Source organism: Phlebotomus papatasi, unplaced genomic scaffold (assembly GCF_024763615.1).
Source record: "Phlebotomus papatasi isolate M1 unplaced genomic scaffold, Ppap_2.1 HiC_scaffold_497, whole genome shotgun sequence".
Classification (NCBI taxonomy): Eukaryota; Metazoa; Arthropoda; class Insecta; order Diptera; family Psychodidae; genus Phlebotomus; species Phlebotomus papatasi.
Window position 1 is genome coordinate 1 of NW_026604693.1, and position 15,221 is coordinate 15,221.

General features: G+C 38.9%; 2 protein-coding genes across 2 annotated transcripts; one reads left to right on the plus strand and one right to left on the minus strand.

Moving 5' to 3' along the window:
• The first annotated feature begins 5,454 nt into the window (after window positions 1-5,454).
• LOC129809222 (short-chain dehydrogenase/reductase family 16C member 6-like) lies at window positions 5,455-8,142 on the plus strand. The gene has a single exon (XM_055859037.1). The coding sequence runs from the start codon at window positions 6,012-6,014 to the stop codon at window positions 6,594-6,596; it is 585 nt and encodes a 194-aa protein (XP_055715012.1). The 5' UTR covers window positions 5,455-6,011; the 3' UTR covers window positions 6,597-8,142.
• Window positions 8,143-8,798: 656 nt separating this feature from the next.
• On the minus strand, window positions 8,799-15,215 carry LOC129809221 (alpha-mannosidase 2-like). Its single transcript, XM_055859036.1, has 2 exons — window positions 14,891-15,215; window positions 8,799-10,144 (listed from the first exon to the last, which is right to left on the minus strand). Exons 1-2 carry the CDS (start codon window positions 14,941-14,943, stop codon window positions 8,920-8,922), a joined length of 1,278 nt encoding a protein of 425 aa, XP_055715011.1. The 5' UTR covers window positions 14,944-15,215; the 3' UTR covers window positions 8,799-8,919.
• Between the last annotated feature and the right edge of the window lie 6 nt (window positions 15,216-15,221).

The window sequence follows — 15,221 nt, forward strand, 5'->3', positions numbered from 1 at the left end:
ATGCCTGGATCCCCATTGAAGAGGATACTGATGCCCAAATCCGGGAATGTTTTACCAAAAGCATAATCTTCAATTTTTTGAGAGACGTTGATTCTTCGCTTAGGAAATTCCTGGTTTATCCAAATGAAATGGACATCTTCGATATGGATCCCACAGATTTTACAAAGCTCCATTTGGAAGTCCTAAAGCATCTCAGGAACGTCAGAAAATCAATCCCAAATCCCAACTTGAACAAAAGTATTTTATCAAATGAAGAATGGTCTGATTTATTGAGTAAAAACAGCTCAATAGAAATCATCAAGAGAACATCTAAACAGGAATTTCTTAATATTCTGGATAAAAACAGTAACGATAGGTTTTTGAGTTCCTGGCAATTTCAGCAATTTGATGAATCTAAGCAATTATTAATTGGTGAATTAACTGAATTTATCAATTCTCTGTGCGATATCGAAGCTACAGATAGAATGAAACAGAGGTATCTTGGGCCATCTGCTGCAACGTTTTCTTCTACTACAACGCTCTAAAAACTCTTCCACAGTTGAAAATTTTAATCTTTCAACTAAATAAAAAAAAATGTACAAAAAAACATCTACAAATTGTTAATAAATTATTTTTGAAAAATAAATGACTGAAAACTATTTGATCTCAAAAGGTAAAAAATCAAATCGCACTTCAGCGATTTAAGTGGCATTTTCAGGATTTTTCGATTCTTCGATTATTAGGGGAAGTGGGGCACCTTTGAAAGTGGGGTACCTTTGAAATTGGGATTTTTCACCTATTTTTAAATAAAATCGAGGCTTATCGTGATATAATTTAGCTGAACAAACAAATTGAAAAGCTAAATTACATTTTGAAATGGCTCATTTCCACTTAAATATAGGAGAAAAATCCCAATTTCAAAGATACCCCACTTTCAAAGGTGCCCCACTTCCCCCTACAGAATTATTCATTTTTGTGCATTTTTAGAATCTGGCTTTATCTCAAAAAGTTTGTAGGGGTAAGTGGGGCACCTTTTAAATGGGGCAGTTTTAAAATTTGTAATTTTTCTCCAATTTTTAAATAAAACTAACCATATGATGTAATTTAGCTCCACTAACTAATTGTGAAGCTAAATTAAATTATGATAAAGCTAAATTCTATTTGATATTTACTATTTAAAAATAGGAGAAAAAAAACTACTTTCAAAACTGCCCCAATTCAAAAGTATGCCGCCGTCTTCTACTGAAGATTACATAATTTAAATTTTTTTTCAGACCACGTTTGCAGTACAAGTGCCCTTTTTACGGATTTTCTTAAAAAGATCAATAATGACGAAATCTTAAAAACATTCACATAATACTTCACATTCAAATGAAAACCTTTTTAGTCTATTACAGTTTAAAAAAAAAACGTGATAAAAAATTTAAAGACTTGAGAAAAAATGTATATTTTGAGGAAAAACATGTTCTTTTAGCGCAATACACCACTTACATATTCTTAGGAAACGCCACTATATTACACTTTGATTATAATTTTAATTAATTCAGGAATATTTTATTTTAACTGCTTAAATTCCTCGAGAGACTAGTTTTTTCAATCCACTTTTTCAACTTCTCACTATCCTGGGTTTCAAACGATAAGAGGTATTGACTTTCGGTTTTCGGTGACCCCCCCCCCCAACAAGTCAACTTTCTTTAGCGAACAACGTTACCCAAATCATCCCCAACAAAAATATGGTTTTTTGACTTAACCCTTTAAGGACGAGACAGTTTTCGCTGACCGAAAATCAGCAATAAAAATGAAACCGAATGAAACCAATAAACAAAACTTCTGAAACGTCTTACATCTAACTTTCGAAAAGTCAACAGTCTGATTTGGTGTATTTTTTGTCTCTATGAACGATAGGGACAAAAAAAGCTCAAAAATTTAAATAATTTTTCTGACGATACCAATGACAGATAATATTTTCACTCTAATGAAAAATATTATGTTTGAGTATTGTAGTTTCTTATTCCAAAACGGTTTTACTCAAAAAATAATGGAAGTATAAAAAATAATTAAAATAAATTTTCTATATGAGAATTTAAAAATTCGTAATTTTTGAGCTTAAAAATTTACTATATAGGGAATAGCTGTAGACTTGCAAAAAATATCCTAGATTCCTTCAACCTTCTACTTCGCAATTACGTGCAAATATAAGAAAAAAATAACTTTAGGTGGTCAGGAAAAATTATTTTCTTTATGGGACATCGGTGGTGTTCCAATCGTCCTTAAAGGGTTAAGGTAAATGTCATAATTCAGAACCATTTCCAGACGCTTTAACTTTGACAGAAGATTCAACACATTAAGTTCATTTTTTTCTGAAATAATTTACATAAATTTGCTCCTTGACTCTTCTAGAATTTTACTGTTTAGTGAAAATTCTTTAGATATAATTTGAAAACTTCTTAAATACGAGAAAAATACACGAGTGTAAAATGCTTCTATTGGAAACATATTAATCCAAATGGAGACAAGGGAAAGTTTCTAATTGGAGACAAACAGAAGTGAAACCGCGACGAAAGGCTTACAAAACCTTGTTGAGTTGCTCTTGAGTGTAAGATTTGTTCTTATTCCTGGTCTTTTCTCCTTTTTCATCTAAAACAATAAGAAAATCTCTCCAAAAAAAAAATCATATTTCCGGTGCTTCCTATTGAAGCATTTGCAGACACTTCAGAAAAACCCTTTTTGTTCACGAAATAGGTAATTATTTCATTTAAAAACTTCACGTACCGTTAACAATGAAGATTAACAATAAATTTAACATAATTTAGCTATAAATATTACATAAATGTAAAAAGGAAACGATTAAAGAACAATCTCTCTTTTATGTTTTTCATTAGAAAACATGGCTGATCGATGAAAAATTCGATGGTAAAATATTAAAAAGTACACTTTTAATTTTCCTGAGAAATTTATAAATTAAAATTTGAGAATATAAATGGATTTTCGTTTTATTTGGAGCAAAATTAATTAAATAATGAAACCGAGGTATAGAAAATATAATAAATAAGAATTTAATACTGTATTTATCATGGAATGATGTTTCTAGTTGGAGTAGCGAAAAATTTCCATTTGGAGCAGGTTTTGAATTAGCTTAATTTGTCCTAGCTCAAAATTGGTCTAGGCGTTTCCTTCATTTTCGGATAGGTTTGTAAGCGGAGGCACAAAACCCCAAAAGCCAAAATCCGGAATGTTTAAAATCCTAATAGGGATGAAATTATGGAGGATAATGTGTAGAATAATTTCCCAAGACATAGGAAATTGCCCTTTGCTTCCTGCAAGCCCGGGTGCAATGGTAGGAGTAGCTATGACACTTAAGAATTCGGGGTCATAGCCCTTCAGGATTTTGACCGGGACCCGTTTTTGAGGTAGTCCGGCTGAACATGTCGATGTCCACACCGATCGCCAGAGAAATCACCATTCTGGATTATTCAAGTTCAAAGTTTAACCAACCTGGAGAGTCTAATTTTCAACGGATTTGGACAAATTTGGATTTTTTGAAAGGTCTTGAAATTCTTAGCCAGCAGATTGCATCGGTCACAATCAATAATGGATCGGTAAAGTAACGACAATAGCTCTATTTTAAAAATACTGTTTTCCGTTTTCGCATTTTTTCAGTCTTCTGACCAATATAAAATTTAAACGGTAAGAGATATCGACTTACGGATTTCGATGACCTTCCTAAAAAAAAATACATAATCTCGAAGCTAATCTCTTTCTTTTTCTTCCCTCACAAAAATGAGTTTTTTCTGACTTTTCTCGAAATTGGCCCAAGTTTTTTCAATGATTTTCGGATATATTTTGTTGTTAGTACTACTTAGTACAGCTGAACATTTCGTCCTTAGACACTTTTCACCGGTTATATCGCTATTCTGAATTATTTAAGGGCAAAGGCCCTAATTTTCGCTCGATTTGGTCAAATAATTAATTAATACTTTTATGGTTTTTTAAAAATATTCTCTTCTGAATTTTCTTGAAGAAAATGAACCCTCTTCTCTTGAACCAATCGCCCAGATACCTTTATGCTTAAGTATCATTTTGTTATCCATTATTATTATTGTTGTTATCATTATCTCAGTTGGTTGTATGCAGCGCACACTTTGCAAAAATACCACTCTTTATAGATAGCCTTCATGAACCTTCTTAAATTTACAAAGTTTCAAGGGATTCGAGGAAGGATTATGTGAAATAAAAAATAATAAAATTTTGAGCCCTATTTTTGGAATATTTGGCTTACAGAAAATATCAATAGTGATTAGCTCAATTTAAGCACATTTCTCGTTAAGATAGAGAAAAATTATCTTCGACAAAGTTGTAGAAGAATAAATTTCCTATAAAAATATGTCTATTTGATATTTTTAACGTTTGCGAGAGTAAAACGTCACAAATTATCCGAAGACTGACAAAATTTGCCCCGGCAATTTTGAGAACTCCACAAAATCGACTTTAAAAAATGATTCGAAAATCACATTTCTTTCGAGATAGAGGAAAATAGTCTTCTGCAATGATGTAGAGCAGTAAATTTCCTATAAGAATATGCTCATTATAAAATGTTTAAGTTTTCTCAGAGCTCGTGAGAGAATTAAATATGCGTTTTGACAAGTTTGCCCCAGTCTCCCCTAATTTTCGCGATTTTCGGGTGTCACGAAATAATTTTTGGATTTAACGGGTTTTACGAAGTAATTTTCGAGCTTTTTCGGATTTTTCTCAATATGAGTCATCCCTAAGATAGGCACTCTTTAACCCTTTAGGGACAATTGTGACACCGGTGTCCCAAAAAAAATCTTACGGCTTTCTTAAGTTAAGTTGTTCTCTAAAAGAAGTCAGAAAAAGTGATTTTTTCTGACCCTCGATTTTTGACCGTTTCATGCTTAAAGGGTCAAAAATCTTTCCAGTTCAAAATTCATTTCAGTTTCAGAGGGGCAAGAATTTAATTAAAAACTAGTATGATTTTGTATTATAATTTAAAATTAAATTATAAATGGTTTTTCTATTCTGTTAAGCTCGGAAAGTTTGTCTTATTTTCATGGTGCAGACGCATTCAAAGTACAACTGGCTAAAGAGCTTTTCTACGTTTTCTACCGTTTGGCTCTGAAGGTAGATCAGCAACGCTGCGGCGGCGGTGGACGCAAATGTTGCTTTCTGTCCCAAAAACAATTTTTAGGGGAGACCGAGGTAGAATTAGCCACCAAATGATATTTTTGATTGCGTATAATTTGTACAAAAAAAATGTTTGTATGAGGTTGATAAATATTTCAATGAATAGGAAGGGAAGTATATATTTAGAATAAAGAGTGATTTCATCAATATTCCTTCGACAACAAACTGTAAGATACTAGGGGAAAGTACTCTCCCTTCGAAAGTTCATGCCTTCGAATACTGTGAATTTCTTCGACTTTTCTTAAACACTTGCACATTTATATTAAATATTCGTTAGATCATTATAAATCACGAGTCCCCTCCAAAAATTGTGGGCCTAATGATTCGTTTTTATGTTTTTTTGAAGAAATATTAAAAATGGGCTCAACACTTAATTTTACTGGTCAACTTAATATCTGTTTTTTTTTTATTTAAAATTTATTTTGGAAGAAAGTTACTATTGTAGTATATAAAGGGTTAATTAGGGTTGATATTTGTTAAGATAGTTTTCCTCAAGAAGGAAACTATGTGTGTGGATGGTGGAAAAATTAGAAAGCCACCCATACGCAGGGTTGGAATTTTAGAGTTACATGCCTTCGAATGTTCATGTGGCAACTCTACCGCCATTTGATGTCATATGATTGCTCGACATAACCTCACAGTTTTGTTTACTTTGCTTCATGTGTGGTAAAAGAATTTTGAAGTATTCTCAGATATTTTGTTTTGAAATTATAATGAAAGTGACTGAGAAAAAATGAAAGAGAAATTCTGAGCAAAATCATGTGGGAGTACAACCCAACAATGCCGGTGCTCGAGTCTATTCCGCAATTGTGCTCATATTTGACCTCATCATGATCTTTGTGCAGTGGACCTATTTTGTATTTGAGGGCATCTACCTACTCTTCAAGCCACCGGAAGAAAAATCTGTGGTGGGGGAGACTGTCCTGATAACAGGAACTGATCATGGGATTGGCAGGGAAATGGCACTTCAATATTCAGCACTGGGAGCCACAGTTGTCTGCTGGGACATCAATGAGGAGGGAAATAAGGAAACTGTGAAAGAAATTTGCTCCCGTAAAGGAAAAGCCCATGCATTTGTGTGTGACGTCTCGAAGCGTGAGATCATTGAGGTGGCCAAGAAGGTTAAAGCGGAAGTCGGAACTGTGACGACCTTGGTCAATAATGCCGGCATCATGCCCTGCCATCCTTTCCTGCAGCATACCGATGCGGAAATCCGCAAAATCTTCGATATTAATATTTTGGCGCACTTTTGGATGATGCAGGCCTTCCTCCCTGACATGATCGCCAAACGTCATGGTCACATCGTTTTACTTTCATCCATGGCGGGAATTGTTGGACTGCAAAATCTTGTGCCATACTACGGATCCAAATTTGCTGTTCGTGGACTCACCGAAGCCATCAAAGATGAAGACTGAAAGACACAATGAGGCCATTTACATCGTCGCATTAGATTGAGATTGGATTGTCCCAAAATCCGAATCCAATCTTGTCTGTTTACATCGTACTGTTGAGATTGAATTGGATTTTTAGCGGGATGCCATTTTTGTGAGATTAAAAATGATATTTTCGATTTTTAAGTTGGATTTTTGGTTGATATTAAATATTTCTATTCAAAGATTAGTGGTGATAAATATTATAAAATATCTTTTGATGAAAAGGCAGTTTAAAAGAAATTGAAAACAGAAGTTGTTTTTCTTCGAGTGTTTCATACTCTTGGGCTATCGAAACAGGAGGTTTCGAGGGGGCGTGATTAGAGGGCTGGGCATATCCCGATACCGATACTGTATGGTTTGGGCTCAGAAATGAACCATCAGAAGAAGAATTTTAAGCTGCATTACAAATGTCCCGAGTTACTTTCAGTAAATAAGTTTTTCTTCTCACGACGAAACATCAAGTGTCTTTAAAAGTATCTATCGAAATATAGAAGAATGCAGTACAGATTCTATTTTAAACTTGTCGTCGCCCATATCCTCGCATAATACACAAATAAAGTCCTGAAAGTTTTATTTTGTGCGACAAAACAACACAAAGTGAGGTTAGTTTTAACGTCAAATGCAACTCCGAATTCCACTTCGCGCGCTCCGAAAATTTTTGGGACAATTGGGACAATTTGAATCCAATCCAATTCAATACGAGGGGTCGTATTGGATTTGCCGTTTATATCGAGAAAAATTAAACAAATCCCAATCTAATGCGGCGATGTAAATGGCCTCAATGAAGCTAAACCCGGATGCTTCCGGATAATTAGTGGGCAGAAATCGCTAGGACAACAAGTGCAAGAGGATTTTTGGGAAGGCACAAGTATGCCTTTTTATTCTAAATTTTGCTCTAAAACTTTACATTTATATTCAATTGTCACAAGTAACAAATAGACAGTACACTTCATTGGTAAAATATCACATAATGAGACGCAATTTTCAACATTTTTCTTTTATTTCCGGAATCTACATAACCTCAATTTATTAACTTCAAAATAACTCTCGAAGCATCACCCTTCTCTTTTTAAAGTCGTATTTTAGGGTTGACATATCGATAAATGGCGTTTCTATCAATTTTTGGAAAGAGAAAAGCAGTAATTGACAAAAAAATTAAAAAGATTCTATTTACTCGCGCTTTTCACTGCAGTGATAGTTTCAGTGAATGAATTAGACCTCCAGCTAGTTCATAATAGGTCGTTTAATGTATCGTCAGCAATATTTTCCGAGAAAATTCAAGATTCACAGGCATGTACCGCCACATTCGAAGGTAAAAACTGCACCATGGGTTGGACCAAATCGACACAATATCTTTAACATTCTTGTAAGAAGAAACTAAGAACTTTTGAATCCTAAATGATGTAGGCGTGGAATCTTAAAGAACTAGAGACTTTGTCGGTGCATCGAAAATTAACATACAATGTCAATTTTCCCAGAAGAAAATGTTAATGTTTGAACTTCGTTTTTCTGGTCCAACCTAGAGTACTTTCCCCTACTAATATACTATACGTGGCTAATTCTACCTCAGTCTCCCCTATACTTAGTTAAACACTTATTAATAAATTGAAATGCAACGGCGAATTTATCCTGTGCATTCGATTTTACCTAAATGGACTATTTCGCCTATTTCATGGCGATATTCTGTATTAAAAAAAAACAAACTGATATACTTTTTCGTTCATGACTGTATTCTAATACGATTAAAATTAATTTTATTATCTGATTATAAAACAATTTTAGAAAGTTTGCGAATATTTCTAAAACAATTCTTCCAAGATTATTTGAGCAACGATGCACATTCTTTTTTTCTTAAATCCTTAAAAAGAAATTAAAAAATAAATAAATTTATAAAATACTTTAAAATAACTGTGACGAATTATCTTTAAATTTAGAATTGTATTCATTCTATTTCTAAATTTTCCATTTGAGGTTTTAAATAAATTAGAAAAATAAAAATATAGAAAGTGTAAAATTTTCATAAATACCTGATATTTTTCTAAATTTTCTTTTGCTAGTACCAAAATAGAATTGTTACTTTGACTGATGGAAAGCACTCTGCATCTGAAATAAATTAGGTGTCTTTTTTTTCTAAAAAAAAAATAAATATAAAATAAAATAAAATTGAAAGAAAACTGATAAAAATAAGTTGGTGGAATTGTACATTTAAACATAAACCTTACAAATATTACTTGTAAAATCACAAACACAAAAGAGTGCTAATCTTATCAATTATTCACATTTTTCCGCTGGTTTTCCGGCGATTTTATCTGCCAATGATAAAAGCTTTCACCTCCATCGGACACAAGACAACTTCATCCGACGGCACAACAGCTTCCCTTTTGAGCAGACTGAAGGGTGCCGAGTAGATATCTTTGCCATCATCGAGACTCAGAAGTCGCCGAATATTCACTGTACCCTCTAAATTCGGATCAGTACTGCACTTTTCCACCCGAATTCGCCTCAGTACAATCCCCAGGGAATTTCGTCCGGGTATCGACTTGGGCATCGGCAAATGCGGTAAATCCCTCAAAATTGCCACTTCAATACCCTTCTCCGTGGCCTCATGATTCTCCCCAAAAGTCGGTACCATTCCCACCCATTCATTCTCATGGAAAACCAATTTGTCCATGGGATACGTGAGTGCCATCAATTGCCAGTGAGTATTTGTGGTTAGGAATCCCGAAGGATGCTGCTGATCGAGATTAACACATGGCTCCCTCAGTTCCAGCACCAACTTAAAGATATGCATTATCGGTCGATTGTCCAGAACACCCTGACCCAAACCCCGATTATCATCCTGCTTTAATCTCCGATCCTGCATTATCTCCATCTGACCCGACTTCAGCGATGATCCGCCCAATGACTGAGCCGTCAGAAGTGTCAGCCTAAATGTCTCATCCTCAATGAACATCGAACTCGGCACTGGATAGTAATTTGCCTGAAGAGGAATCTTACTAAATCTCTGACGTTTGATCACCTGGAATCCATTGAGATCCGTGTAGAAAAATTCTCCATTGGTGATTTTCGTGTTAAATCTCATAACAATCTCCGTATTGTCCATATCTCCAATATCCACCAAATTTCTAATCTCTAGCCCATCTTCTCGCATAATATTCTCATGGATGACAAAAGGCAATCCCGTAGACACACTCGATTCCAATTCCCCACGACTCACCAGTGTCGTCAGATTGCCCAGCAATAGAGGTACAGCCGGTCCATCTGGCATAAATAAGTAAGCACCACTACGATCTGGCCCCATCTTGGCACCGTACTTCAGAAATTCCAAATGAATTGGCACACTTGGGGAATTGGAATCAATGGTCATTGACTTGAGAAGGCCCTGATTGCTAAATGCAACACCAGCACCATTTGCCATGTGCAGAGACACCTCTTTGGGCGTTGTAAATTCAACCTGATTGGGATACTCACCCAAGCTCAGGGAAAATGGTGAGTGAGTCATTATTGTGATCTTTGCATACGTTACACCACTGAAATAAAAATATTTGAAAAAATAATTAAAACCGGGGATAAGCCCAGCTTAGTTTATGCCCTAAACACACTTACGACTTAAGCCGAAAGACTGTTTAACGTAATTATAATCAAAATAATGATCAGATTACATTTCCATCAGTTTCTGACTAATCCGTATCTCGGCTTAAGCCGAGAGATGGCATAGTAAGAAACTGAAGGAAATTTAGTGAAATCATTATTTTGACTATAATTACTTTAAGCTGTTTCTGGGCTCAAGTCATAAGTGTGTCTATGGCATTAAGGTAGCTGAAATTCTTTAATTCGATGTTTGTTCGTGCAAATTCTATTAGGAATTGCGCTTTAAGTGTAAAGAATCGCATTGAATAAACTGATTCGGTAACAAAAAGAGACCACGCCCCCATAGTTTAAACCACATTTTGTACAGCATAGACAACGCCTCTAAAAGCGTAAGTTACTCCAGTCACAGAATATAGAATGCTACAATTTCACACCTTTCTCTATCATGTAACGGAGTATGTCACGCCCCTTACATAATAAACCCCGCCCAAGCTGATTAAATCACGCCCCTCCAAAACATATCCTACAATTTAAAAAAAAAACAGTGATAAGCCCAGATAAGCTTATGGTAGCTGAGATTCTTTACAGGTGACCTCGAAATGCATACAACTCAGGATGCGTGCATCTCGGAATGCGTGAAAATTCGATTGTGAGTTGAATTTTGGGGGTAAAAAATCGCGTCGAGTAAACTGTTCTCGGCAATCGAAATGGATAAAATTGGCTCGACGCGATTTTTAACCCCCAAAATTCAACTCACAATCGAATTATCACGCATTCCGAGTTGCACGCACCCCGAATTGCACGCATTTCGAGGTCGCTTGTAAAGAATCTCAGCTACCATAAGCTTATCTGAGCTTATCACTGGTCATTTTCTATTTTAAATAGTTTGAGTGGGGAAGACCAACAAAAGAAAAAAAAGTTCATTGAAATCGGTTAATATACATGTAATAGAGTCCGGTCCATATAGGTATAGTAAGGGTCGGAGTACAGTGGGTTGGGGTAGAGACGGATGGGACCCATTATTAGAAAGATCGCGCTCACAGATACAATATAGGCTAAAATTTGGGGGTGTTCCAAAATGGCGGAAGGGGGGGGGGGGTGGGGGGTTGGATTTGACATCATCAACTTCTAGCGGCCCAATGACTTTTAACCTTTGCCGGAAACCGCTTGTCGATATCTCTTTCCGTTCTCTCTCCAGAAGTCGAAATGTAACGGACGGGACGGGACGGGGGACATGACGGGGGACGTGACGGGGGACGTGACGGGGGACGTGACGGGGGACGGGACGGGGGACGGGACGGGGGACGGGACGGGGGACGGGACGGGACGGGACGGGGGACGGGACGGGACGGGACGGGGGACGGGACGGGACGGGACGGGACGGGACGGGGGACGGGACGGGACGGGACGGGGGACGGGACGGGACGGGGGACGGGGGACGGGACGGGGGACGGGGGACGGGACGGGGGACGGGACGGGACGGGGGACGGGACGGGACGGGACGGGACGGGACGGGACGGGACGGGACGGGACGGGACGGGACGGGACGGGACGGGACGGGACGGGACGGGACGGGACGGGGGACATGACGGGGGACGGGACGGGGGACGGGACGGGGGACGGGACGGGGGACGGGACGGGGGACGGGACGGGGGACGGGACGGGGGACGGGACGGGGGACGGGACGGGGGACGGGACGGGGGACGGGACGGGGGACGGGACGGGGGACGGGACGGGGGACGGGACGGGGGACGGGACGGGGGACGGGACGGGGGACGGGACGGGGGACGGGACGGGACGGGACGGGGGACGGGACGGGACGGGACGGGACGGGACGGGACGGGACGGGACGGGGGACGGGACGGGACGGGGGACGGGACGGGGGACGGGACGGGACGGGGGACGGGACGGGGGACGGGACGGGACGGGGGACGGGACGGGACGGGACGGGGGACGGGACGGGACGGGACGGGACGGGGGACGGGACGGGACGGGACGGGACGGGACGGGACGGGACGGGGGACGGGACGGGGGACGGGACGGGACGGGGGACGGGACGGGACGGGGGACGGGACGGGACGGGGGACGGGACGGGACGGGGGACGGGACGGGACGGGGGACGGGACGGGACGGGACGGGGGACGGGACGGGACGGGACGGGGGACGGGGATCTGAAGAGGTCGGATTTCACCTGTGACCACAAAAGCTGAGATTGTAAAGAATCTCAGCTAACAAATAAAGAAAGCTAAATTAATAACGGGTACTTTGTTGATTCATTACCGATAGGGGAAACTGGGCCACCACCAAACACGGAGTAACACTAAACACTAATTTTTATTCCTAAACAACTTGGACTATCGCTACCATTTCTTCAGGCGGTGGCAAAGTCAATAACAAGAAGTATCGAAAAATTGTTTTAGAGAAGCTTTAAAAGCATGAGTACGTTTTGGTAAGAGGGAGTGGACGTTCCAACAAAATTCCATATGATCTCAGAAATCGCGCGTCAACCAAGATTGTTTAACCAAAGACAACAATTCATTCAAGAAAAGATCGAGTTGATGGGAGTTGAAATACATTATCACAGTTGACAAAGATCAGTGGCAAAGTTGGTTCGAGTATATGCCGACATAGCTCAGGAAGGAGTTAGAGCAACGACTCCTGTATATGTAATATGAAGGAGTCATTGGTTAGAGTATTCGCCGAGACAGCGAAAAATCTTCAATCAATAAAGAAGCTCTAAAGTCGTGCGTGAGAATGGAAGCATATCGGTAAGAGGGAGTGGACGTTCTAACAAAACTCCGTATAGTAGCACGAATGCTACAGACCTCGTACCGGAACATGCTGGAGCGTCTTCTATCGACAGCCTCCATTGCCCATTCCCGAGGAGTCACTGATTGAGCTTCCTAACAGCTTCACGGATGAAGGCCGACTAAGTTAGCCGATTCGTATACGCCATCGGGATCCATTGGAATCCATTGAACGCTAACCATTCTATCTATCGACGATATAGTACCCTCTGAAGTTAGCTGTTACAGCACCCTTCAAGAGTCGCCACCCTAACTGAACAGTGATTGGTGCCGTTGGCTTAACTTATAAAGCTTAGAGTAGAGGAATCTTCATCAGGACGGCCTTTCTCCTTCCAACTTCTCTAAGCTCAACAGTCCTACTGCAGTATAATCTCGGAAATCCTGCGTCAACCAAAGTTGACTAATAACAACGTTTCGCTGTTCATTTTGAACGCACAATATGGCCTCAATGATCACTGAATGCAAATCAGATTGACTTCTTTTAATGACCAAAGTGAGAACTAAAAAATATCAATGTCGATTTTGTAGCCATCTTGAAGTACTGACGCTTACTTTCAACAAGCGGTTGCCTTCTTTTTGGGTATCGCCGACTCAACTACCACATTCCGAGCCGACCCATGACATAGCGCTAGGGTGTCATACCGCTCACTCTGAAGTGGATCAGGGAGCTAACCTTGAGATTGAAATAAGAAGGGTTGCCAACGGCGAGGAATATAACGACACGATTGCTACTTTACCGTTCTCCTGCGAAAATCTTTTACATTTTGTTGAAGACGGAGTGTTCTATCAGGAATATTCTTCAGACCTCTTGACGTGTCTCTCTTTAACCTTGCGAAGAACGGATTGGCATGATATAACCGGACAGCAAAAAGCAAAATTTGGTCTCTGATTCAACCGTAATTACAGTTTGTCTGATTCAACCGTAATACGGGCTTATCAGACAGAAAGTTTATTCAAATTGTTTAATTTTTCCCTTTTTGTTCATCAGACAAGTCTTTTTTGCTAAAAAAGAGACTAATAATACCGAGACGCTTACGACTTAAGCAGAGATACGGTTTAACGTAATCATAATCAAAATAATGATCAGATTACATTTCTATCAGTTTCTGACTAATCCATTTCTCGGATTAAGCCAAGAAACGGCTTATTTAGTGGAAAACTGATGGAAATGTAATCTGATCATTATTTTGATTATAACTACGTTAAGCTTTCTCTCGATTTAAGTCGTAAGTATGTCTAGGGCATAAGGCTTGGTAGTTAAGGACAAATGATCCATTAGATTTTGAAAACTGCGTAAAACTGCTTATTGCTTCGAATTTCGGAGTTTCTGGAACTGGACTAAACTAAAAATCCAGCCTGGAAGCTATATTAGGTCTAGAAGCTGAGATTTCCATATTTTTTCAGTATTAAATTTAACAAATTGAGAAGATAGCGGATCTCTGCGGGGCAGGGAGGGAGGTAGAATCAGCTCAAGGAAAACAGCAACTCTTTCTAAAGCCCTCGGATTTGGTGAAATCCATTGAGATAGAAAAAAATTGAATTGTCCGAAGCTTCAGTTATCCGAAGGTAGCGCGCTTTCCCCTAGGTTTTTTTTCAACTCATTGTAAAGTAAATTATTTTTATCAAAATTGTTTAGTTTCTAATATCATTTTTTTTTTTCAAAATGGAAACTGAAATTAACATATTACCTTCCACATTCATTTAAAAATCTTACATAAAGTTTGTTTTAGTTTTTAAATAAGCCTATAAATAAATGACCTTGAAAAATATTTTTAAGGGTTATTTCAAGGTTATTTGTTACTTATCCAGGTTTTCAATAACTTTTTTATAACGATGGAAAAATAAAACAAAATGAAAAAATGTGAAAAAAAAACTTACCGGCTTTCTGCAGCTGAATTGACGGAGTGAATTGTGTAGACTTTGAGTCCCATTGGCGGAACGGTAGCCTTGAAGGTCAATCGGTACTTTGTCGTGGACGCTTGCGGAGCATACGCTGTGAATCCTCCACGATGCCATGACCACACGGGACTAACTTGAGCCGGAACCGTATTCTTATCGGGATCCGTGACAGTAACAAAAGGCTTGGCAATCAGAAACTCCACCAGTTCCACCCTGGCCTGTGGCAGTGAATTGTGCACAACGACGTACTTAAAGGGAATCTCATCACCAATGATGATTGTCGGTCGATTTTCATCCGGACTCGGTGAGC

What these genes read in the sequence shown, in the direction of transcription:
- LOC129809221 (XM_055859036.1), bottom strand. Translation starts at nt 14,943, where the DNA reads ATGGGACTCAAAGTCTACACAATTCACTCCGTCAATTCAGCTGCAGAA. An exon ending in AATTCAGCTGCAGAAAGCCG is followed by an intron (nt 10,145 to 14,890) that starts GTAAGTTTTTTT and finishes TTTTTATTTCAG; the next exon opens with TGGTGTAACGTATGCAAAGA.
- LOC129809222 (XM_055859037.1), top strand. Translation starts at nt 6,012, where the DNA reads ATGATCTTTGTGCAGTGGACCTATTTTGTATTTGAGGGCATCTACCTA.